The sequence below is a fragment of the Antechinus flavipes genome, chromosome 1 (assembly GCF_016432865.1).
Source record: "Antechinus flavipes isolate AdamAnt ecotype Samford, QLD, Australia chromosome 1, AdamAnt_v2, whole genome shotgun sequence".
In the NCBI taxonomy this organism is placed as follows: domain Eukaryota; kingdom Metazoa; phylum Chordata; class Mammalia; order Dasyuromorphia; family Dasyuridae; genus Antechinus; species Antechinus flavipes.
The window spans coordinates 8,913,172-8,939,425 of record NC_067398.1 but is presented as its reverse complement, the minus strand read 5'-3'; the positions used below and the strand labels follow the sequence as shown (position 1 = coordinate 8,939,425).

The 26,254-nt window shown below is 36.9% G+C and overlaps 1 protein-coding gene across 1 annotated transcript in view; it reads right to left on the bottom strand.

The window, feature by feature from the left end:
• The window catches only part of LOC127543899 (uncharacterized), a 35,509-nt gene extending 10,921 nt beyond the window's left edge, over window positions 1-24,588 (bottom strand). The window contains exons 1-6 of the mRNA XM_051970239.1: window positions 24,234-24,588; window positions 18,885-19,093; window positions 18,607-18,668; window positions 13,744-13,808; window positions 13,436-13,645; window positions 8,658-8,732 (exon numbers count right to left, since the gene is read on the bottom strand). Coding sequence (XP_051826199.1) covers window positions 8,658-8,732; window positions 13,436-13,645; window positions 13,744-13,808; window positions 18,607-18,668; window positions 18,885-19,093; window positions 24,234-24,588 — 976 coding nt within the window. The remainder of the gene's footprint in view (window positions 1-8,657; window positions 8,733-13,435; window positions 13,646-13,743; window positions 13,809-18,606; window positions 18,669-18,884; window positions 19,094-24,233) is intronic.
• Between the last annotated feature and the right edge of the window lie 1,666 nt (window positions 24,589-26,254).

The window sequence follows — 26,254 nt, the reverse complement described above, 5'->3', positions numbered from 1 at the left end:
CTGAAGAATAACTAAACAGCAAAAATTAAATTGTAGTATTATATTGAAAAGAGAAATCTAATTTGTAGGCTAAATAATTTGATAAATTATAGAAGAATGATCGACATTTTTGGAGGATTATTTAAAATTCTTTCAATTTGAATTCCTAATGTATAAGAAAGCAGATATCTGGTCTAGAAGTATTAAACTTACCACAGTAAAACTCCTGACTACGAACCAAACAAGATGAAAATGGCAATTGGAAAATGTTTAACAAAATAAATCAAAACACAACACAACATAGATGATGTTAATCTGTAGTTTTCTAAGTCAATTTGTGGTCTTCCATGAATCTAGATTATTTTTGGTTGTTTTTAAATTATCAGGCATTGTTCATGACTAAAGGGGTGAATTTATTTTTAACTCAAACCAGCAGAAGAGGATAATTATTATTATCTTAGGTCTTATTAATTAGAAACATGGATTTAGAGCTGCCAAAGATCTTAGCCTAATCATCAACTTTAACCTAATGCTGTGATTTTTCATATAAAGAAACTAAGATCTAACAAGGGGAAATTAATTGCCCACTTTCAGACAGTAAATGGCAGAAGCAGAATTCAAAGTCAAAGTCAAGGTCTTCAGATTCCAAATTAAGCCTAATTTGAGATTTAAATAAAAACAACAAAGCACTCACTACTCATTCTGAGTCTGACCCATTGAAGTTCTTGTAATCATGTCTTGAGCAGTCATGGGTCAAATGAGATAAATTTAGCTCTACACAATGCAGTTTTTAATGCTCACAAAATTTTAATTGATTTGATACAACAACAACAAAGAAACCTAACCATACAGGGACGTACTATGTAAAGCCATCCCAGAGTCAAAGGGACTGGAGGAATCAGTTAATAAAATATAAAGTTTGATTTCCAATTTAGACAGGGTTTTTTGATACAAAGGGTTTTATCAGTTTCATTAGCCAATATTCCAAAATAACAAAAAGATCCAGTGAAGTAGCACAGACTCTCTAGAGCTGTAGCCCTTGACTGCGCGCGCCCGTCCCTTCCAGAACAAAAGGACTTTCTCCCCCCCGGTAATTTCAGCCGTATAGTCACAACAGTTCCACTGGAAAATAGCCCCCTTAAATCACAGACATTCAGTGGTTAAAGTTTTTTTGTTTTCCCAAGTGGATCAAAGTTTACTTTATACCGGAATACCTAAAAAACAGATAGAAATATAATTGAAATACTTACTTGTCACAATGAGCTTTGTCCCTTGACCAAAGATTTTAACACCTCCCACTACAGGGCAGCCTGACTCAAAAACCATCTAAGGAACTTACATGCACAGATGGAGGTAAAATCTAGGCACACTGTAGGGCCAAACACCTCAGCTCTTTGCAATTTTGTTTTTGTGTCACAATTGTCCACAGATTTGCTGAATCTCAGCCATGTTTTAGTTAACTTACATCTTGGCGTTGATTCTCTGTAAATTTCTATTTCTTCTCTTTTCTTTTTACCCTTGATTCCTTTCATTACTCTTCTCAAAATACTCCATTTCACTTCATGATAGTTTTTCTAATTTATTTGACTAATTAGAGAATAGGCCCACTTTTGCAAAGATTAAAAAACTTCAGAAGGAAAACAAATGTCAGGCACAGTAAATGTCGTGACCATTATTTCTTGGTGGGGAGAAAGCACCGATGAGACTTTGGGTACTTAGAAAAATTCTTTAGATGTATTCTCCTTCCAAGTGGTCAAATAATGTCTGGAGAGACTGCAACCTGGGTGACTTTTTTTTTTCTTGCATTTGAGACACTTTTCCATTTGAAGTTAGGTTGTCTCTGAATCCTCTAGTGAATTCCTCCTGTATAAACATTAGATTCAATGCGATGGAGTCGGAAAAGAATTCAGGATCTGGATGGAAGAGACTTGGGTTCAAATTCTGCCTTTGACACTGTGTGTGATATTGGGCAAGTCATTTTATTTCTCTAAATCTCAGTTTTTTCATCTGTGGAATAGGGATTGTAGTCATATCATTATTGTAAGGATCAAATGAAATAAGTATTTAAGATGCTTTATAAATTGGAAGCTTTTCCCTATATGAAAGTCAGCTTTCTTGTTATCATCATGGAATTTAGACCTGGAAAGCACCTTAGTAATTGTCTAGACAAAGGTTTCTCAACATTTTGGGGATCTGGATCCAATCAGCAGTGAAGTCCACGGACCTCTTCCTGCAATAATGCTTTTAAATACATAAAATAAAGGCATAGGAGTACAAGGAAACTAAGTGCATTGAAATGCAGCGATCGCCGTGCATATATAAGTATATATGCATATAGATACATATGTATATCTAAAATATATATACAAAGTTCACAGATGCCTAGAATCCCTGGCTCTAAAATTCTTCTATTTTATAGATGAGTTAGCAGAGATACCAAGAGGTTGTTATCTCCTTAAAATCACACAAGGGGAGGAGGATAAAAAATAAAGTTGTGATTTGAGCTCAGGTTCCCCCAACTCCCAGAAGTTTTTAAAAGATATCCAAGTTAATGGATCCTGTTAATGAGTTATAGCTGATTGTCAAACCACAAAGTTCAACTTCTACATTGAAATCATTGTTACAGAGTTCCTGATACCTATAATTTTCTAGTTTAAAGGGATCTTGATGACTATTCAAGCTCAGGGTTGGCAAACTATGGTTCCTGCCTTCCATCTCCTACCTCTTTTTGTATGGTCTGTGAGCTAACAATGGTTTTTACATTTCTGCAAAATCTAGTTTAAGTGATACTACCCCCTCCAAAGAATTCCCATTAAAATAAAACTATCAAGTGACCATCCAGATTTTCTTTGATGATGCCGAGTGACCAAGAGCTCATTACCTACCACCTGATTAGCTTTGGAGCCACTCTCGAGAGAAAGTTCTTTCCAAGATCCAGCCTAAACTGGACTCTTTGCAGTCATGAATCTGGATCTCTCCCAGCTCCAGGTCCAAGGTTTACAATCCTTCCTTTTCCAGATACAAACTAAAGTTTATACATGAGGAATTCACTGGAACATTCAAGTTCAGGTAAAGTGCTTTCCATGGCTTCCAGTTCTGCACTTGTCCCCCCAGTTAAACAGAACATATCTGACCTCTCTTGAGTGGTCAGAGATAGGACAGAAAGTAAAGTAAATTTGTGAAGATAGTATTTTGTGAATGATCTTTTAAATAAAACTTTAAATGATAAAAAAGTCAAAGGTCAAATGGCATACATTTAGTTCCATGAAGTCTTCTTTTTACTTTCAGTGAGATTTTAATGAATATTAAGACAATTTCCCTCTGTTTTCCTTCATACTATCATTTCATACAATTGATATGAAGCCACAGTAAAGTCAAAGAGAAAGGAGAAATCATAGGCATAAAAATGAGAAAATTGTTTCATACCTTAAATGGTTTAAACACTTATCAAGCACATTTGCAAAAACAAATTATAACAGCTAGGGAAATAACAATGGCCCAGGAAAAAATCCTTGGAAGTAGCCCAACATCTCTCCTGAGACTTGAACTGTTGCACCCATTCCCTCCGGAATCAAATGATTTCCTTTCTGTCACTAACTTCAGTCAAGTGTCCACAACTGCCCACTGGTCAGTAATCCACTTCACTTGCAGAAATGCAGTGACTGTGGAGTTTTGCTTCCCCAAAAGACTAGAACCTTATATTTTTTTTTTAATTTGGGATTACTACAAACTGATGGAAACATAATTGAAACACTTACTTGTCACAATGAGCTTTGTCCCCTCACCGAAGACTTTCACATATCCCACCGTAGGGCAGCCTGCTACAAAAACCACCCGAGGAACTCACGCAAGCTAGCGACAGATTCAAACCACACCGAAGGACCAAATGGTTTGTCTCTGTGGTGTTTTTTTGTCTGCATATTCTCCATAAATTTATTAAACTTCAGTAATATTTTCAATGAACCTTAGTTTTCCAGCTTAAACATTTATGCTGAATCTTTATAAGTTCTTCTCCATTTTTCTTTTCCTTTTCCCTTTTCTCTCATTCTTGCTCTTAAAATACTCATTCCAGCTCTACAAGAGTTTTTCTAATTTATTTGATGACTTATTGAGCTCAATTATAAGTTAGGAAAAATGCTCACTTTTTGAAGTCTAAAAAGCCTTGGAAAGAAGTTGAATTTCAGTCACAATTTAAATAGTCAAAGAGTGAACTATTTAAATCTTTTGTCTTTTGTTTAAAAAAACACTCAAGTATATGATGTTAGAGAAAAAAAATCATTCTTCCTTGGGTGACAGGGTCCTGGGTAGCCAATGCTTGATGCCAAAATTTCATGCATGTGAAATGATTTGAGCATTTTACCTGAACTTGGATGTTCCAGTGAAGGAAGGGTCATAAATCTTGGACCTGGCATTAAGAGAGATCGAGATTCATGCCTGCAAGATATACTAGTTCATATGAATATGGCCAAGCTACATTACCTTTCCAAGCCTCAGTTTCCTCATTTGAACAAAATGGTAGTAACTATTTCTGTTTTGCAAGGAGCAAATGCAACGTTGTATTTAAATATTTCATGCAGCTCTTCAATGTTTCTCTACAAATGTCAGTTATTGTCATTCTCATAAAACTGACATGTAGAAATAATTATTTGCCCCAATTCCCTTATTTTTCGATGATGATAGAGCTGAGATGTTGAGAACAGTTAGGTGACTGGCCCGGGTCACCCAAGAAGCAGTTAATAGAGCGGCTTTTGGGACACAGGGTCTCTGAACATAAACTCTCTTTGTATAAGACTGCCTTTAGAATCCCCACATTGACTACTGCATGAACACCAGCATGAAAAGCACAGCAACATACCTGTTACGATGAGTTTTGTTCCCGAACCAAATAGCCACGCACAATGTCTTAGTCCTTTACAAAATCTCTAACTAATAAACATCCCCCCTCCACCATGCTCTATCTTCCTTTTGCTAATTCTTGAAAAACTCTTTCATTCGTGTCTGTTCTATGACTTTTCATTGATTGATTGTCTAAATCATCTATTATCAAAGTGTTTTTCCAGGGATCCTTGGGGGTCCCCAAGACCATTTCAGGGGGTCAACAAAGTCAAAATTAGTTTCAAAATAATATTAAGCTGTTTTCATTTCTAATAGCATAAATAATGACATGAAAAATGAAAAAAAATTTGGGAATGGGGTCCTCATAATTTTGAGGAGTGTAATGTTTGTAGGGACTAAAAAGTTTGAGAATCTCTGCCTTTATTGATTGATTCATCTATCCATCCCAGGGACATTTCCTATACCTTTACAGAAAGCCAAGCACTGAGCTGAGATCTGGGCTCCCAAACTGAATATTTCTTCTGTTACTCCCTGAATCATCCTTATTCTGGTTCATCATTTCTAGGGAATCACCCCCAGCTTTCTCCATACCTTGTTAGCTTACTGATTCTAGGATGTTTTGTAGTTCTGATGAGCCTGAGTAACTAGCTCAGAGACTTTAGTAGCTTGCTTCCCTGATTGGATTAAGGGTGACCTTATAGGTGTCATCACTAGAACATAATTCCCCCAGTAGTAGCTCGGATACTATACAATATGGTTCCCATTTCAATTTTTTTTTTCTAAACCCAATCTTCAACAGAAGACCCAGGATTGGGACTGATCTTGTGACTAATATAAGGAACTCCCGGACTTCTCCCTCTGTCAACGTCTTTACAACCTTCTCACAAACTTAACCTCTTAGAGAATTATCTGGGCCATGGAGACATGAAAGGTCACAGGCAGCATATGAAACTAGATCTTGCAGGTTCCTATCCACTCCTCTATACTACCTTTCCTACCCAAGATACTTGATAATGAAAACAGAGTCACAGACTTGTCCTGATTATTCATTGTGTCCATATTTTTTTTCTTAATCCACACCTGTATTATGTATAAACTCTTACTTCTTTTGATCCTTACTCCTCTTTAGCAAGTATTGACTAAGCCTCTGCTGTGATTTGAGCACTGGACCAAACATGGGGGAAACCAACATTTAAATAACATCAAGGTAGGAGAGAATGTTTATTGACTAGCCAATCAACTGTTGACTGATTGACAGAAGCACAGACTGTCATAACTGATAAGTATCTGCGGGCAGTGAGGAGCAGAGTATGATTCTAGATGCTCATATATATGTATTACTTTATAGATATCATTTAATTTGACCATCATAAGACCCTCATGAAGTAAGTGCTATTAATATAAATCCCATTTCATGCGGGGAAACAATGAAGCCCAATGGCTTGCCCAGGATCACTTACAGGGAGCTCCAGAGGCAAGATTCAAACTCAGAACCTCTTTTCCATGACCAGCATTCTTTTCATCATCTTACATTCTCTGTCTGTGAGGTTCTGGGGAATACCTCGACTAGCTTTCTGGGAAAGTTTGTTGGCAAAAGTAGTATTTGAGCTCATTTTCTAAAGAATGGTTAAGAGATTGGCAAGTGAAAATGGAGAGGGAATGTGCTTTGAACAGAGGGAAGAGTGTAAGCAAAGGCATAGAGGTGGGAAGCAGAGTATATTTGACTAGAGGGTACAGTACACAGAAGAAAGTAATACAAAATAAGGTTGGAAAATAGGGTGGTACCAGATTAAGGTCTTTAATATCAGGCAGAGGAGTCTGAACTTTATTTGGAAGGCATTTGGGAGCCACTGCGGATTCTTGTACATTCAGTGGAAGGACATCTAAGTCTGAAGAAGGGTAGTCTGGTAGCTGCTCAAAGGTTGGATTGGACATGGGCAGAGAAGAAGCAGGGCATCCATCAGGAAATCTGAATCCAGGCTGTAACAAAGGTCTCCATTATGATGGCCGCCATGAGTTTAGAAAGAAAAATATGGATGGAAGGTACAGTGAAAGGTTTTGGACCCACAATTCCTCTCGTTGTATTAAGTGAATTGATGAGCCAAAAGTCAGTTTTCTAAATATCTTCCCCGCTAAAGTGAACTGATTGTTAGATTGAATCAATCAACTTAAAGAAAATTTAGCTGGTTAGTCCGATCAAAGTGTCCAAGACAATTTTAAGCACACACAGGATCATCTATTGAAAGATGGAACTAACCTTAGCAGCCATGGATCCACAATCCCCACATTATACAGATGAGGAAACTGGGGTATAAAGATAGAAAGTAATTTGCTCAGGGTCCTACAACACAAAACTCATATACTTCCTTTCTTCCTGATTTATTCCCCTCTTATAACCTCCTGAACCCTGATAAGCTCCTGATTTCCTAGGAACACATCCAATTTTTCCGAAGGTTCCTTATGTCACCTACTTGCTAATAATCTTAGATTTATTAATATACTTATTACAGAGTCCATCTGATCCCACATTTCAAAAGGTGGATTAGAGAGGGTCCATCTACATGGAAATATCACCAAAGATGCTGAAGCATTGGCTACTTGCTCTCAATGGCCATCTTTATGAGCTTTAACTGTCCAGCCTGAGACAAAATTTGAGATAGAGTAATCCATATTTGCTGTAGAACCCTCATCCATGTTTGTATAAATCCTATACTTTAGGTGTCTGCCATGGATAAGGGACATCATTGGTAATACAAGTAGGAAAGTTACAGCCTCAGCCCTATTATCCTCATCTACAGAAAAGTCCTTAAATCCAAAATGATTGGCTTAATTTTTTTGACATTATCATCATTAGGAAGTGACTTTTCTATCATCCCAAGGTGGATCTGCCTTCCCCTACTTTACCTGCCATGTGAGCAAGTTCAAAAACATTAATTCCTTCAGGATTAATTGAGTTTCTTAAGAATGATCAAGATCTGTGTTGGTCCAGTGAAAAAAGTACTGCTTCTGGGTCTAAAGGCTCAATTTATTTTTAGCTATGTGACTGTGGGTAAAGTTTCTGAATCTCAATTTCCTCATTTGTCAAATGAAGATATTAAACTCCATGTTTTCGGAGTCTCTTTTTAGCTCTAAATTTTATGATTTAATAATCCTATAAATAAGGATGACCCCTGGGGAATTGTTAGCCTAGATGGGTGAGGGAGGCGTCACCTGAGGAAGGCTTTGTCAATCCTGAAGCTCAACAGAGAAGGGAGCTGACACATTCGTTTCTTTGAGAAGTCTTTTAATCAGTTTACAAAGCAACTATTACTTATCCACGGTCCTTGTTTGCCCACACTAAACTCTTTAGGCTTATGCCTTGTGGGCTCTATCTGTTCATAGCTGGCACTTGGGATTCCAACTGTGGATCATGGTCAAGAATCAAGGCAGCAGGTGTGTGTGTGTGTGTGTGTTTAAATCTATCTAGTATATGTAAAGATTTTTTCTTCTGAAAAGTCTTTTAAAACTTTAGAGCTGGCAGAGATCCAGAAGTCACTTAAGCCCATCTTTTAATTTTACATAGGAGGAAACTGAGGCTCAGAGAGATGGTCTGACCTGTTCCAAATCACCCAAATGGTAAAAGACCAAATCAGATTCAATCCAGGTCCCAGATGTCCCAAAGCAGAGCTTCTCCCAGTGCACTGTTGTGTCCCCTTGAATGGAAGCTCCTGAAGGATAAAGTCTGATCTTTGTATCCCCAGTACCTGGCTCAATACTCATGCATAGTAGATACTTCACAAAACTGCATTAGATTGATATGAATTTCCCCAGATGTGGATAAGAAAGAAGAAAAACGTACTCACCGCTCCTGAGAACTATGAGCTGAGATCCTTCAGCAAAGCTTTTGATCACGCCTGAGCTATCACACCGATTACTTGCTAAACAAAAACATCACAAGCACTACGAGGCTTGTCCCAGGGAATGAACGAGGCAGTGTTTCATCCAGGGATGAAAATCAGTAATCAGACAGAACTCCCAAATGTCTTCCCGTTTGTAATGTGTTTGCTAGATTATGGAGTGAGAGGTTTGCTGTTCCATTTAAAAACTTAAAAACTGCTGTTCCTCTTCTTGGTGCACCACCAAATTGACAGACCTACCTGTAGCTAAGTTTGATTTGTTGGCAGTTTAACAGGAAGTCAACTGTTGCTCTCTAGGAGAAGACTCCACCATCTCTGCTCTCTTGTACAATCAGTTACCCATTTTCATGATTTCTCTGCTCCATCTGCCTATTCCTCCCTATTACCATTACCACAAGCCTAGTCTGGGCACTTGAGCCTCCTCAAAGGACATTGACTTTATTATAAGTCTTCCCACCTTCATTCTTCCCAAGAGGACCTTGTTTTTGTTTTGCACCTATAAGTAACTTATTTGAGTGTGAATCCACAATTTCTAGGCTGACCAAACCAAAATCTGTTAAAGAAGAGAAATCATATGCTGAGGGATTTTGTACCTAGAATTTGTACCTGTTTCAGAAAGAAAGCAAAGAAAATGTTACTTCAGAGAAGCTGGGATTCTAACAATTTCTAAGATGTCTCCAGTAGCAAAAAAGGAAGACATAATTCAAAAACTTCAGAATTTTGATCAATGTACTTACCCATCATGACTTCAGAGAACTGATAGTTAAAACATCTGAGAGGTGGTGGGATATGGGATGGGGCATACATTGTTAAAATTAATCCAATTTTTCTTAAATGTACCTTAAAGAAACCCCAAAACCAAGACCAGTTTGGTGTGTGTGTGTGTGTGTGTTTTAAAAAGGAAGAGTTATTGGGGAATTAACAGTGATAACAAAAGTAGAACATTAATAAAACATGATTTAATTAAAAAAGAAACGAGGACTCAAAAGTCACCATTATAATTCATTTATTTAGTCACTCAATAAGCATTTATTAAACATTTAATAAGGTCCGTGCACTATGCTAAGTGCTAAAAATATTTTAATTTTGTTTTTCCTAGTAAATGTATTTGTTTTTAATACACATTGCTTTATGAATTATGTTGGGAGGGAAAAATCAGAGGAAAAGGAAAAAAACCATGGGAGAGATTAAAAAAACAGAAAAAAGAAGTGAACACAGCACGTGTTGATTTACATTCAATTTTATTAGATCTTTTTCTGGAGGCAGATGGCATTTTCTGTCCAAAGTCTCTTGGAATTGCTTTGGATCTCTGAACCACTGAGAAGAACCAAGTCTTTCTAGTTGATCATCACACATTCTTGTTGTTATTGTGTACAATGTATTACTGGTTCTGCTTGTTTCACTCAGCATCATAGTTTCTAAAATCAGCTTCTTCATCATTTTTTATAGAACAATAATATTCCATTACCAGCATATACCACAACTTCTTCAGCCTTTCCCAACTGATGGGTATCCACTCCTTTTCCAATTCTTTGCCACCACAAAAAGAGCTGCTACAAGCATTTTTGCACATGTGGGTCCTTTTCCTTCCTTTATGATTTTATTGGGGAACAAACAGACCCAGTAATGGCACTGCTGAATCAAAGGGTATGCAAAGTTCTAAATTGTTCTCTAAATGGTTGGATCATTTCCCAATTCCACCCACAATGCATTAATGCCCCAGTTTCTCCATATCCTCTTCAACATTTGTCATTATCTTTTCCCCTTATTTTAGCCAATCTGAGAAGTGTGAGGTGGTACTTTAAAGTTGTTTTAATTTGAAGCTTGAAATGCTTTTTTTAAAAATCATTCTGAAATTCAGGGAGCTCATATTATAACAGAGAGAATACAAATCCATACACACAACATATATAGTATAAATTCAAAGTTATATAAGAGAGAAAGTATTTGCAGTGTATGATGGAGGAACCAGTCAGTTGAGTCAATATTTATTAAACATTAGGACATTGACATGGCACTATACTGAATAGAGCACTAGACCTAAAGTCAGGAAGACTCTCCTTTCTGAATTCAAATCCATTATCACACACTTATTAGCTGTATGACCATGGGCAAATCACTTAGTGCTCAGTTTCCTCATCTGTAAAATGAGTTAGAGAAGGAAATGGCAAATCACTCCAACCTGCAAGAATTGGATGTGACTGGAAATGACTGAACAGCAAAGCACCTACTATGTCCCAGGCACTATGCTAAGCAAACAGCTATGCACATACATGTTTTATACAGGATAAATAGGAAATAATCAGTAGAGGGAAGGCACTGAAATTAAGAGGGTTGGTAGAAGGTGACATTTCAATTGGCACCTGAATAAAACCAGGGAATCCAAGAGGAGAAGATGAGGAGGAAGAATATTCTAGGCAGGGGGTGGGACAGTTAGAGAAAATGTCCAGAGAAGGGATTTGGAGTGTCTTGCTGAAAGAAAATCAAGAAGAACAGTCACAAAACAAAGTGGGAATCATTTTAAGCCCTCGTTTTAAAAAAGTTCGGGTGACTCTCTGCTATCACTAAGCTAAAATTCAATTGGCTGTTTGGTATTCAGAACCCATCATGGCCTGAACTTAGTCTACTTTGACAGATATATCCCACATGATGATGTTTATCTTTATGCATTCTGAAGTCTGGCAAAGGGGCCTGCTTATTGCTGTTCTTTATATGCAAAATTCATCTCCGTGCCTTAATACTAACTGTGCTCCATATAGACAACTTCCATCTGCCTCATCCTCTAATTGCTAGCCTTCCTCCAAGATCCAGACCTGCTTTATTTTCCAGCACAAGGGCTTTTATGAATTCCCTCCCACTACCAGGGCCTCTCCAATGCACAGATTAGGTTGTATTTCTTTCTTTTTAATGAGAAACAACATGGAGTAAGGGATAGAGAGTTGTCCTCAAAATCAGGAGGGCCCAAGTCCAAGTCATGGCTCTGACATATGTGACCCTGAACAATTAATTGAAGCTCCCTTTAAACCAAGAAAGACTCTAAAACACTAAGTTTAGAAAAGGCTCGGGCCTCCATTGATAGATGGACTTGCTTCACCTGGAAGTTCTTCATAGGACTGAAACCACAGGTCCAGTCCCTGGCTCCTGTTTTAGATATAGTTGCTTCCCGCATAAAATGTATGGTCTTTGAGGGGAAAGGAGTTTTTGTTTACACTTTTATATTTCCAGGATCCACAGAATACATGGAGGCATTTTATTTATTTGTTTTTTACTGGACCGATGATTTAATTGTTGGGAACTCCAAGTAAGGAAGACCCTCAGCCAATGTAGATGAATATATTTTGAAACTTATGAGCTTAGAGAGTTAGCTGGGACATGGAGTGGTTAAGAGACTGCCTGAAAGATGCCTAAAATCTTGTTGATAGATAGAAACTATGTGGATTTTTGATATTAAAAAATGGTTTGGAAAAGAACAGATCATAATTTTTTGAGCCTCATTTTTTACAGAGACTAACAGAACATTTTCTAAAGGAAATTCCTTAATTCTTGATTGTTTCTATTGCATCTGTTGTACAAAAAGGGAAAATTTATAGAATTTTCATTCCTTTATCTTTTTAACATAGACTCATGAAGTCATTAATTTTGCTTTCATTGCTCCTTCCCCAACCTCCATGACCAAAGATCTCTTTCCTTTCCTGCCTCCACTTCGGGCCTTGATCATCCATAGACACATGCCATTCTATTTCACTTCTGGTCATGTGATTTCTCCAAGGCTATTGGAAGTCTCTTGAAGGGAACCATGCCTTGGACTCCTTTCATCTTTCCCACAGCACTGGACACACGCCACCTGAATCAAGACTTGGTCACTGATAAGGATAATGAACCACCAGCAGAAATAATGAGGAGAAACAGCGTCTCAGTGTTGGAAGCCTCTTCCCTGGCCATTTAGTCCAAATTCTACCCCAAAAAATCATTTGGCTTGGTTCAGAAATTAAGGAATTAAGAGAGCATATTAATGTCTTCCTTCTTCATTTCTCTCATTTTCTCATGAAGAATATTGGATCTGGTTATTGACCTTGGTACATGAGATGTGAACAAGGGGACAGACAGGAATCAGGAAGATCTGGGTTCAACTTCTGCCTCCGATATTTGCTCTCTTGGTGATGCTAGGAAAGGCCCCTAAATCATCTCTTAGCATGTCACTCTCTGGGAAGAGGACCTATCCACAGGATAGTGGAGAGTATGAGACACCATATCATAATGTAATATTCACTGCCAAAAAGCAGAATGACAGAATTGGAGAATTAAAAGGTTCCCCAGAAGCTTTCTAGTCCAACTTGTAAAAGCAACAGAAAGCTTACAGGTCTACAGAGATGTGAATGATTATGGTGATGATGGAGGGAGTTTGGGACCTGGGTGAATAGGAGCAAAAGTGAGGTATGGTATAGACACAGGCCACATGCACTTGAGAAGACATGCAGGAAATGCTGCAGGCAGACTGGGGATGGGAGCCAGAAAGGAGGAGGCGGCCACTAGGGAAGAGGATGTGGGGGGAGATGGAGGAGGCAGGATTCTTGTAAGTCTTGTTAGTGAGAGTTGATGGCTGTGGTCGTCCCAGCATGCACAGTAGTAGGTGCCCTCATCTTCGGGGGTTATGGAGTTTATTGTTAGGTCTGATGTTCTTTTGTCTATATTCTTTTCTGCCACAAATTTATTCCTTACTTCACCTAAAAATTTTTCCTTGGGGACACTGGTTGATTGGACAGAGATCAGATACTGCAAAGGCTGGTTTGGCTTCTGTTGGTACCAGTGTATGGGCTTATTAGCAAAGTTTTCACTGCCGATCACTTGACAAGTCACCCGTGCTGCTGTTCCCAGCTGGCTGGTGATGGACACTTGAGGCTGCTTCAGTTCTATGGCTGCGTGTGCAAGTCCAACTAGAAGTAAAAGAAGAGAACAGAGTGACATGAGTAGAGGCTTTGGACGAATTCTTCTGTTTCTCTCCTGATCTGAAAAGGAGGAGAAGCGTACTCACGGGCCCAGAGGGCGGCCACAGCAAGCACTTGGGGGAGGCTCATTCTGGCTGGGCCAGTTGTGAACCTGAGGAAACACAAGGAAATGAGGAGACTGAGAGCTGGAGAGAGGGCTTGAATGCGGAGGGTGAGCAGAGGAAGCCTGTTGTGGAATCAGCAGAGAAAGGGAGCTGCTCAGTCCTGGTCTAATGTTCATTGTGCATTCAGTCTTTCTAAGAGGTGCAAAGCAGAGCTCTCCCCATGGGAGGGGGCAGGTTTGGTGAAGTCAGCAGTCATTGGGCTTCTTTTCCTTTGCCCAGAGATGAAGGCAGAGAAGTGTTGGCTTGACTCATTTCTGCCCCCCTTGTCCCAAACATCCTGAGGCTGTCTGCTGATGGCTCTTCAGACACCACTGAGTCCTCAAAAGAAGAAGATCTTATAGGTCTTTAAAGCTTTATTCTCATTGAGAGGTAACAGGACAATGGACAGAGAATGAATCTCGAAGTCAAGACCTGGATTCAAGTTCTGGATTTATTTGACCATAGATAAGTCATAACATTTCAATTTTCTCCTTCCTTTTTTTTTTTTTTTTGGTTCTGGAGAATTTTGGAAAATTTGAGGTTTTTTTAAAATTTTGAACTTAAGAATTATAGAAAAGGTATAACTGAAAAAAGAGCATTGCACATGAAACTGGAAATCTATCATTACCACTTGGTTTTTCTTTTAAATATTTAATAAAATTATGGTTGAATTTTCTTCCCCCACACTCTTACCCTAGAGATGGCTCCCATTAGACACAAATATTTAAGTATATAAATATCTATGTAAGTCCATTCTATATGTAACTCTATTTATCACTTTTTTCTCTGGATGAAGACAGTGTCTTCTTTCATGATCTTTATAGTTAATTTGGGTGTTTGTGATAGTCAAAATGATTTGGTTGCTCAAAGTTGTTCTTAAAATGACATTGCTATTATCTTATGCAAACATTCTCTTTGATCTGCTCATTGTGTTCTTTATATCATGCATAATGAGAGAGATAGACTGGGAGAGAGACAGAGACACAGAGACAGAGACAGAGAGACACAGAGAGCAAGATAGAGCCAGAGAGCCAGAGAGAGAGACAGAGACAGAGACAGTGGCTATCAACATTTGATCCTGGAATCTGGACAACAGGTGAACTCCCCACTACCACCTCCTCTTTTAGGAATTCTGAGCCTTCTTCTAAAACCCAGGTCAGCTCTGTTGGCTTACAGAAGGACTTTCCTGAATCTACTACTAGAATTGCTGAATTTACTGCTAGAGCTTTCCTATGCCCTAAATGACATTGCCTTTCCTGTTTCCGAGAGGAAACATGGAGGAAGGGATAAAGAGCTATCCTCAAAATCAGGAGAGCCCAAAATCAAGTCATGTTTCTGACATGTGTTACCCTGGGTAATTACCCTAGGCAAGTCTCTACAATTCTAAGTTGTGAAAGGTTTTGGTCTCCATTAATAGAAGGAGTTTCCTCACCTGGGAATTCCTGATTGGATTGAATGATGGGTCCAGTTCCTAGCTCTTGTTTTGGACATAGTTTTGACTTTCTTATATATATACACACATATTGCTTCCCCCACAAAATAGTCACTGAGGAGAAAGGAGGTTTCATTTTTGCTTTTGTAACCCCAGGCCCCACACAATGTCTGAAGGTGTCTTTGTTTGTTTCTTTTCTTTTTTTTATTGGACCTATGATTTCATTATTGTAGAATAAAACTTGAAGTTTTCTTGGAGAGTTTCTACAATACTTCAAGCAAGGAAGACTTTCAAGAAATTTGGATGAACGTGTTCTGAAACTTATGATCTTAGAGAGTTTGCCTAAAAGATGCCTAAAATCTTGTTAATTGGTAGAAACAATGTGAATTTTTAATATTATAGAAATGCTTTTGAAAAGAGCAGATGGTTACTTTTTGAGCTTCATTTCCTATAGAAAATAATGACTAAACATTTTCTCAAGGAAGTTCCTTAGTTCTCTGTTGTTTCAATCGCATCTTTTGTACAAAAAGGGGAAATTTATAGAATTCTCATTTCTTTATCTTTTTATCATTAAGTCTTGAAGTCATTTATTTTGCTCTCATTGTGTCTTCCCCAACCTCCTCACTTCAGGCCTTGGTTACAATGGACATATGTCATTTTTTTCCAAAACATGTTTCCAAATGAGTCATGTTGGGAAAGAAAAAAAAAGACAGAATGTAAGAACAAAAACCAGGAGAAAGAAAAAAATAAACCTAAAAGGCAAAAATAGTATTTTTCAACCTGTGTTCAGTCTCCCTAGTTCTCTCTATGGTTGTAGATGACATTTTCCATCCCAAGTTTATTGGCTATAAAATTTCCTCAGTTTTCTGCTTCCCTTGTAATCTTGGCTGATTGGTTTTATTTCTGCAAAAATGTTTTAAATTAACATAATAAAATCATTTATTTTGGATTTCATAATATTTTCTAGGTCTTCTCTTGTTATAAATTTCTCCATTCTCCAAAGATCTCCTAATTTACTTCTGTTTATGTTTAATTATGAACTTATCTTGACCTTGTTTTGGTATAGGTGAGATGTTAGTCTATACCTAATTTTTGCCATACTGTTTTCCAATTTTCCCAGCAATTATTGTCAATTTGTGAGATCTTTTCCCAGAAGCTGGGGTCTTTGGTTTTATCAAACAGTAGATTACTATAGTCATTGACTTGTGAGCCTGACCTATTCCACTGATTGACTATTTCTTAGTCACTATTATATGGTTTTGATAACCATTGATTTATAATAATGTTTTGGATCTGGTATAAATAGATCACCTTCATTTGCATTATTTCATTGATTTCCTTGACATTCTTGACCTTTTCTTCTTTCAGATGAACTTTATTATTATTTTTCTACCTCTATAAAATACTTTCTTGGGAGTTAGATTGGCGTGGCCCTAAATAAATAGAGTAATTTAGGTAGAATTGTCATTTTTATTATATTTGCTTGGCCTACCCATGAGCACTTGATATTCTTCCAGTTGATTAGATAAGACTTTATCTGTGTGAAAAGTGTTTTGTAATTGCACTCATGTAGTTCCTGATTTTGCCTTAGCTTGTAGATTCCCAAATATTTATATTATCTGCAGTTATTTTAAATGGAATTTCTTTTTGTATCTCTTGCTGCAGGACTTTGTTGGTAATATATAAAAATACTGATGATTTCTGTAGATTTATTTTGTATCCTGCAACTTTGCTAAAATTTTGAATTGTTTTTAATAGTTTTTAAATTGATTTTCTAGGGTTTTCTAAGTATACCATCATATCTGCAAAAAAGTGATAATTTGTTTTCCTCATTGCCTACTCTAATTCCTTTAATCTCTTTTTCTTCTCTTATTGCCAAAGCTAACATTTCTAATACATATATATATGTATACACATTACATATATATTTTCCTCTTCTGTTAGTCTGATCAACTTACAATTTGGTAAATATTCATCCACTTCAAATAGATTGACAAATTTATTGGCATGCAGTTAGTCAAGATAGCTCTAATTTTTGGTTTATTTTCTTCTTGATTGGTGACACATTCAGCTTTTTCATTTTTGATACTAGTAATTTGGTTTTCTTCTTTTCTTTTTCTAATCAAATTAATGAAAGGTTTATTTGTTAGTTTTTTTCATAAAAACCAGCTCTGTTTTATTTATTAGTTCAAGAGTTTGCTTGCTTTCAACTTTGTTGATCTCTCCTTTGATTTTCAGGATTTCTAATTTGGTATTTAATTGGACTTTTAAATTTTATTCTTTTTCTAACTTTTAAAATTGCATTCTCAATTTGCTGATTTCCTCTTTCTCTATTTTATTTGTATAAGCATTTAGCAATATAAAACATTGCCTAAGAATTGTTTTGCCTACATGCCATAAGTTTTGGCATATTGTCTCATTATTGTAATTTTCTTGAATGAAATTATTGATTGCTTCTACAATTTATTGTTTGATCCACTTATTCTTTAGGGTGATATTTTTAAATTTCCAATTAGTTTTAGTCTATCTTTACATGGCCCTTTGGGGTGAGAATTTTTATTGCAACACGATCTGAAAAGGATGTATATAATATTTGTCCTTTCTGCATTTGATTGTGAGGTTTTATGCCTTAATATATGGTCAGCTTTTATGTAGGTGTCATGTACTAATGAGAAAAAAAATATTCCTTTTTATCTCCATTCGGTTTTCTCCAGAAGACTATCATATCTAAGTTTTCTAAGATTTCCCTCCTTAATTTCTTTCTTGTTTATTTTATGGTTATATCTATCTAATTCTAAGAAAGAGAAGTTGAAATCCCTCATTATTATAGTTTTGTTGTCTTTTTCCTTCTGTAACTGACAACTGCCCTCTAAGAATTTAGATGCTATACCACTTGGCACATATGTATTTAGTAATGATATTGCTTCATTTTCTATGGTATCTTTTAGCAAGATATAGTTTCTTTTTATCTTTTAATTAGATCTATTTTTCTTTTGCTTTTTCTGACATCAGGATTGTTACTCTTGATTTTTTAAAAAAATATTTTATTTCAGCCTTTTACCTTTATTCTTTAAGCATCTCTCTGTTTTAAAAGTGTTTCTTGTAAACAACATATTGTGGGAGTCTGATTTTTAATCCACTCTGCTATTTATTTCCATTTTTTAGGAAAGTTCATCCCACTCATTTTCACAGTTATAATTACCAGCTTTGTATATTCATCCATCTTTATTTCTCTTTGGTTACAATTTTTCTTTTTTTTCTATACTGTGGAAATCCCTGTTCCCATTAAAGGAAATTTGGCACCTGTGTGTATTGGAGCAAGAGTATGGTATAGACAAGGGCCACATGGCATTGAGAAGAAATTCAGGAAATACTGTAAGCAGACAAAGGCCACATGGCATTGGGAAGAAATGCAGGAAGTGCTGTAGATGGGAACCTGAAAGGAGGAGGAAGCCACCAGGGAAGAGGACGTTGCATGGGTCCTGGAGAGAGTAGGATTCTTGTATGTGTTGTCATTGAGTGTTGACGGCTGTGGGTATTTTTCCCAGCATGCACAGTAGTACATGGCCTCATCTTCATGGGTTATGGAGTTTATCATTAGGTCTGATGTTCTTTTGTCTTCATTTTTTGTTGCCACGAATTTATTCCTTACACCATCTAAGAATTTTTCCTTGGGAACACTGGTTGATCGGACAAAGAGCAGATATTGCAAAGGCTGGTTTGGCTTCTGTTGGTACCAATCTATGTACTCATTAGCAAAATTCTCACTGCCTAACACTTGACAAGTCACCTGTGCTGTTCTTTTCAGCCCTCGGGTGATGGAGACTTGAGGCTGCTTCAGTTCTAAGGCTGTATGTCCGCCTAGAAATAAAAATAGAGAACATAGTAATATGAGGAGCTGCTTTGCCAGATTTCTGTTTCTCTCCTGACCTGAAAAGGGAAAAGTGAACTCACAGACCCAAAGGGCGGCCACAGCAAGTACTTGGCAGAGGAGCATTTTGGCTGTGCCAGTTGTGAACTTAAGGGGGAACCCAAGGAAACAAGGAGGCTGAGAGGTGAAGAGAGCAGGTCAGTGGAGAGCGTGGTGGGAGGAGGCTTGCTGTAGTGTCAGCAGAGGAAAGGAACTGTTCAGTTCTGTTCTAATGTTCATTGTGCATTCAATCTTTTTAAAAGATGCAGACCAGGGCTCTTCCTAGGGGAGGGGGCAAGTTTGGAAAGGTCACTGGTGATTGGCTTTCATTTCTCTTGCCCCAAAATGAAGGCATAGAAGTGTTGTCTTGAACCACTTCTTTTCCTCGCTGCTCCAAATATCCTGCCGCTATCTACTGATGGCTCCTCAGACACCTCAGAGTCCTCAAAACAGGAAAATCTTATATTTCTTTAAAGTTTTGTTCTCATTGAGATGTAACTTGGAGAGTGGACAGAGAATGAATCTCAGGGTCCAGAAGATCTAGATTCAAGTCCTTGGTAAGATGTAACCTTTCAATTTTCTTTCTGTTGGATATTTTTCAAATTTAATTTTCTTTTCTTTTGACCTTAAGAATTAGAGGAAAAAATGAGCATTGCATATGCAACTGGAAATCTATAATGTATCATTTGCTTTTCTTTTAAAGTGTTTAATAGAGCTATTATGGACACTGTCTTTTTTCCTCTCCCTCCTTCCACACCAAAGACACTACCATTAGACACAAATTTCTATGTATAGAATATCTATGTGAACCAATTCTATACATATTTGTATTTTTCAGTTTTTTTGGTTATTTGTATGCATATCTGTCTTCACATGTCATTTGTAGTCCATTTGAGTATTTACAATAGTCAAAATGGCTTGATCCCTTAAAGCTATTCCTAAAATGACACTGATATTATTGTATACAAACATTCACTTGGATCTGCTCATTGTTCTTTTCATTATGTCATGCAAGTCTTTCCATGTTTTTTCTAAGATCATCAAGCTCATCATTTCTTATTGACCTGTAGTATTACATTATTATCACATATCATGACCTGTTAAGCCATTCCCCAATTAATGGGCATCCCCACTGATGTGATTTACTCTCTTCCCTTGTCAGGAAGAAACCCAAATTCTGTTCACATAGAATAATGTGAAGTCAGAGTCTTGTTCATTCATCCATCCAGTCTCCAATCTAGTAGCATCTTTAAAGACATTCACAACAACCTTTGAGACAAATGCCTTGATGGGCATTTAGCTTTCCCAGACTGTCTCATTACCATCAGTTAAGATAGTCATAATGTAAACACAACCACAACTGCTTACAAAAAGGAAGCTAACTTTCGCAGACTATCTTAGTTGGAATATATTTAGACAGGTCTGGGACCTTGTCTGCAGGTGTATTCCATCTAGCCCTCTGAATCTCCCTCTTGAACTTGTGCCTCTGGACTGGGGAAACCCCAAAGCTTTATTTTCCCTATAAAAGATCTGGGTATAATGAAGAGCTTTATTAAGTCCTTTTCAGGACTGGTGTCTTCCCTCTAATGTCATCTTACTCCTCCCTCTGGCTAATTCTAGTTATTTCCCAGCTCTATTTAATATTTGCCACACAAATATGCATATATTCCTAATTATTGTTGTTTATGGTGGTGGTGGTATTAACAATTAACAATCTTGGGAGAAACAAAATATCAGGGGTCTTAAAAGGTCTCAGAAAGATGCCTAATCTTTCTATTTTTCAGCATAAATAAAAATAACTCCACATTTAGGTAGCTTTTAAGATCAGCCAACTGCTTTCATTTAATGAAAATATTATTTCCATTTTTGCACCTAAGGAAACCAATTATAAGGAAAGAAATGAGCAGCACCTGGGTATTGTTTCAAATCCAGTTGATCCAGACTCATCATTGAAGAAGACAGAACAAGAAGGCACTTAAGAAAATATACAAGCATATAGATGACCAGAAAAGGTAGAATGCTGGTTAGGAGTCATGAAGGAAGGATCATAGGTATGCACTTCACGGCTTTTCTGCAAGCTCTGGAATAGCCCATGACCCAAAGAAAGGGTCTCTCTCCTCTTGAGAGAATCCCCTAAGCTAAGGCATCGCTATGAAGGACAAAAATAAGTGCTGTATGAGCTAAGAAAGCAAGAAGGGGCCTTGATCTGCATCAATGAAGGATCCACCTGTGAAAATATTGCAGCACTCAGGGAAGAAGCTGTAGGTGGTATAGGACTCAAGAGAAAAATCCCTAACAATTATTTTATTGAATTAGAAAAAAAAAAACAAAAAACAAAATTCATTTGGAAAAACACAAAATCAAGTATATTCAATGAATTAATAATAAAAGTGTAAGGGGAAAGGTTTAGCAGTCCCTGATCTTAAACTCTATTATATGGCAGTAATTATCAATACTCTGCTTCTGATTAAGAATTAAAAAGATAAATCAGTGTAATAGATTAGACATAGAATTTATGGCAGCAGAAATATATATAGTTATCTTGTATTTGATATGTGGAAAGACAAGTTTCAGGGGGGCCACAAATCATTATTTGGTAAAAAAAAATATTATTGGGAAAAACTAGAAAATAGTCCAGTGAAAATTGGGCAAAGACCAATATCTTGTACCATTTCCCAGGATGAGGTCAAAATAGATACATGACTTAGACATGAAGAGAGATATTATGAGAAAAATTTTAGAATATGAAACATCTTGCCTATGAGATTTATGGGTAGGAGAACAATTTATAAATAAACAAGAAATAGCCACGTGAGGTGAAAAATGAATAATTTTAATTATGTTAAATTAAAATTTTGTACCAATAAAATAAATGGAGCCAACATCAAAAGGAAAGCAGAAAAATTGGGAATAAATTTATAAGCAGTTTCTAAGATAAAGTCTTCATATATTAATATATAAAGAACTTTTATCTATAAGAAAAATGAGTCATTTCTCAACTGATAAAGATTCAAGGATATGAACAGACAGTTTTTAGATAAATAAATCAAAACTAGTTATAGCCATATGAAAATTGTTCAAAACCATTATTGATTAGAGAAATGCAAGTCAAAACAACCATGGGTTATCATTTTATAATTATCAAATTGACTAAATTGATTGAAGGACAAAGTAGTAAACATGTTGGAGGGGATGCAGAAAAATTGGGACACTAATTCACTGTTGGTGTAATTGTGAACTCTTGCATTTTGGAGAAAAATCTGGAATTATGACACAGAATTATTAAACTCTTTGACCTGCAATACCACTACTAGGTCTTTTTCTAAAGAGGATTAGAAAAACAGGAAAAGAACTTTTATTTTAGAACATATGTTCTAAAATATTGATAGTAGCACCCTTTGTGGCAGCAAAGGACTGAAAATTGTGGGGATGTCCATCAACTGGGGAATGCTTGAATAAGTTATAGTACATAGTATTATATTATTTTATATACTAATGAGCTATAAGAAATGATGAGCTCATTGATGTTAGAAAAATGTGACTAAATTGAATGAAATAATGAAGAATCAAGAGAGGATCATAAGAGCAGTAAGAGCAATATTGCTTTAAGAACATCTTTGAATTACTAAGTAATTTTGACTATTATAAATATCCAAATTAACTACAAAGGATTTATGAAGAAAGATCTATCTGCATTGAAGGAACTGATAAATTACAAGTATATATAGTGATTTTATACATATATATATATATGTATATATATATATCTACATTCACAGATGTTTGTGCAAAATTGTAACCACTTCTAGGGAAGAAGGGGTGGGGAGGAAGGGAAAAAAGAAATTTAGAAAATACTTTATGTTTTAAAGAAATATTATATATTTAATTATTAAATATTTGTATATTTAAAAGAAATAAGTTGTACATAATAGATTTGCAATTTTATAAATAATCCTCTTATTTTTGTATTCTACTATGTTATGGAAATGCTTGTTTTATTTTTAAGTTAAGAATAAAATAAGTGCATTCTTTTTAAAAAGAAAAAGAAAACCCAGGGATTGTACCCTTCCTTCTTCCCACAGTTCTTAGACTAAAAGTGGGGAACAAACCCTAGAAAGTACCTTTTGCCATTTTCTGAGAGGAAATTAGAGTGCTTGATGACCTCAGAATTGAAAGGGATGTTGGAGATGGCTTGCTCCAACTTCCAATGCCATCTACACAAATCTTCTTTTGAAATCTCACTGAACTATGATTCTGTAATTTAGCAAATCCTGACTGATCTTTCATCTTGTTTTTATTATAGCTTTTTATTTACAAGATCTATGCATGGGTAATATTTCAGCATTGATAGTTGCCAAACCTTTTGTTCCAATTTTTCCCCTCCTCCCCCACCCCTTCCCCCAGATGGCAGGTTGACCAATACATGTTAAATATGTTAAAGTATAAGTTAAATACTATATATACATGTCCAAACAGTTATTTTGCTGTACAAAAAGATGACCTTTCATCTTGCAAGAAGGAAAATGTTTGCATGAGCACTGGTTCCAAACCTGCTTCTGATGCTTGCTACTTGCAAAATGATTGGCTGGACTAGATGCCTCCTTTTCAGGTAAACCCAGTATCCTATAAAAGTAACCTCTGTGGGTCTCAGTTTCCTCCTCTGAAAACTAAGAGTCTAGAACCAGATGGTCCCTGAAATCTCTTCCAGCTCTAAATCTGACCATACAAATTTGAAAACCAACAATATTCCCCTCTGTGCTTCTATCCAAGGCTTTCCAAATGACTTTTTATGGGTCTTGGTTGAATGATGTGACCCCACTTCATCCATTCACAGATGATTTCTCTGGTTGGCGAACCTGAGTTGGAGCAGAAATAACTCCCAAGAACCTGGGCAGTTATGGGAAGAGGAGAAGGAAAGAGAAAAACCATGACAGTTGGGTCAAGAGACTCAGAGCCAGTTCTGAGAATCCCACTCTTAGCTTTGAGGAGAGCACAAGCACAGCAGCAAGACTTCCTGTGCTGACACAACCAGCCAGCTGGGTGGTATCTCAATGTGGGACCCCTGCCTTTCCCAGATGTGTGAATCTGTACAGGGAGACAGTTTTTGTTCAGTGTCTCTGTGGCTTTGGCTCAGCGTGCCATCCCAGCAGGCACAATAGTAGAGCCCTTCATCTGCCTCCGTGACTTGGTGGATTCTGAGACTTGCCGAGAAGTCCCTCTCCCGTTTCTTGGCTTCATACCTCTCCTCGTTGACCCCTTCCTCATGAATGACATTCTCATTGGATGAAAGGTAGAGAATTCGTATCAGAGGCCCACCAGGCTGCTGGCGGTACCAGTGGATGTAAACATTCTCAAATTGGGTCACGTTCACTTGGCATTCAAGAAAGGCCGTATTACCCGTTCTTTTAGTGTTAGACGGTACGAGCTGGGTCAATGTGGGTAGCATGCTTGCCCCTGCAAGAGAAAAGAATCTATTCTGAGCAGCTGGGATACACAGAGACTCTGGTGTCCAAAAAAATCACCATATATGGCTGACCAGTTTGGGCTGAAGTTGAATTTGATTGGTAGATAATTCAAGTTTAAGGCTTAAAACAATTTAACACAAGGAGTATTGAAATTGATCTTATAATAATCTCTCTAAAATACCTACCAGTAAATTGTTCAAAAATTCTCTTAATGTAGTTATGAAGTATTTTAAAAATAATCACTGGGCTAATGATGATGGTATTCCTTATTTGTTAAATGAGCTCCTTTGGCATTTTTTTTTTTTTAGAATTAAAGGAATTTCAATTTTTATTTTATTTTTTAAAATATATTTTTAATTTATGGAATAAAAAATATTTAGATAACATAATATCATAGTAAATTTTTTTTTAAAGATTAGTTGACTTCCTGTGTCTACTCAGCGAATGAAATAGAAATACCCAACCTTTCAGCTAGGAGGAAGCTAAAAAGCCAGGGAGATTTCTGTCTCCAAGTCAATAGAATAAATCAAATCAGGCTAAGAAAATGCATTCAACCATTCAGATAGAGGTTTGGAAATATCTTTCATGGAACCCTTAGTACAGCTAATTTTCTCAGGGTATAGATGGTGGCCATGGCAATGTCTGCCAGGATCATGCTGTTGCATGAGTGACCTCAGGCAGGACTCCAACCCAGAAACTCTGGCTCCAAGATCACCACATCACACCTTCATAGGAAGAAATACAGTTTTGCTTTAAAAAGAAACCTCAGATTCAATCTCTTTTCCCACAGTTCAGGTTGGCTGTCTCTGGGGAAAAAGTGTCAGGCCTTTTGCCTTCACCCACTTCTTGGCCCCATCATAAATGGATCCCGATTTACTGATAAAAAGAAAGAACTCACAAGTCCTAAGAAAAGCCAGGATCAGAACTTGCACCAGTAACACTCTGGGAGTCCCCATCATGGATAGGCAGAGTGCCAGAAGTCAGCTATCAGGAGAGAAGCAATGCCCAGGTTGGAGGGGAAGGAAATGACTCGAAGCAGTTAGCAGCTAATAAGAGATAAACTTTTTGGTCACAGATGTACAGCAACCCACAGAGGAAAAGGATCTGGGTTAAATATTTTGGTAATATTCAATTGAATTTTATCCTGTAACTGTTTATGAGCAGCATTCTTGTTCAAAGGTCCCCTTCATTAAAAAGGGGGTTCTAACTGGAAATTGAGTGAATGTCCATCAATTGGGGAATGGCTGAATAAGTTATGGCATATATATGTTAAGGAATATTATTGTTCTAGAAGAAATGATCAGCAGGATGATTTCAGAAAGGCCTGGAGACTTATATGAACTACTGCTGAGTGAAGTGGGTAGAACCAAGAGATCACTACACACCACAAGATTATATGGTAATTAACTCTGATGGACATGGCTCTTCTCAACAATGATTCAGGCCAATCCAGATAGATTTGTGCATCCAGAGAGAATGTGGGGACTGAATGTGGATCATAACACAATATTTTCATCTTTTTGTTGTTGTTTCCTTGCTTTTTTCTCTTTTTCCCCTTTTTTGATTTAATTTTTCTTGTGCAGCATGTTAAATGTGGAAATATGTACAGAAGAATTGTACATGTTTGACATATATTGAATTATTTTC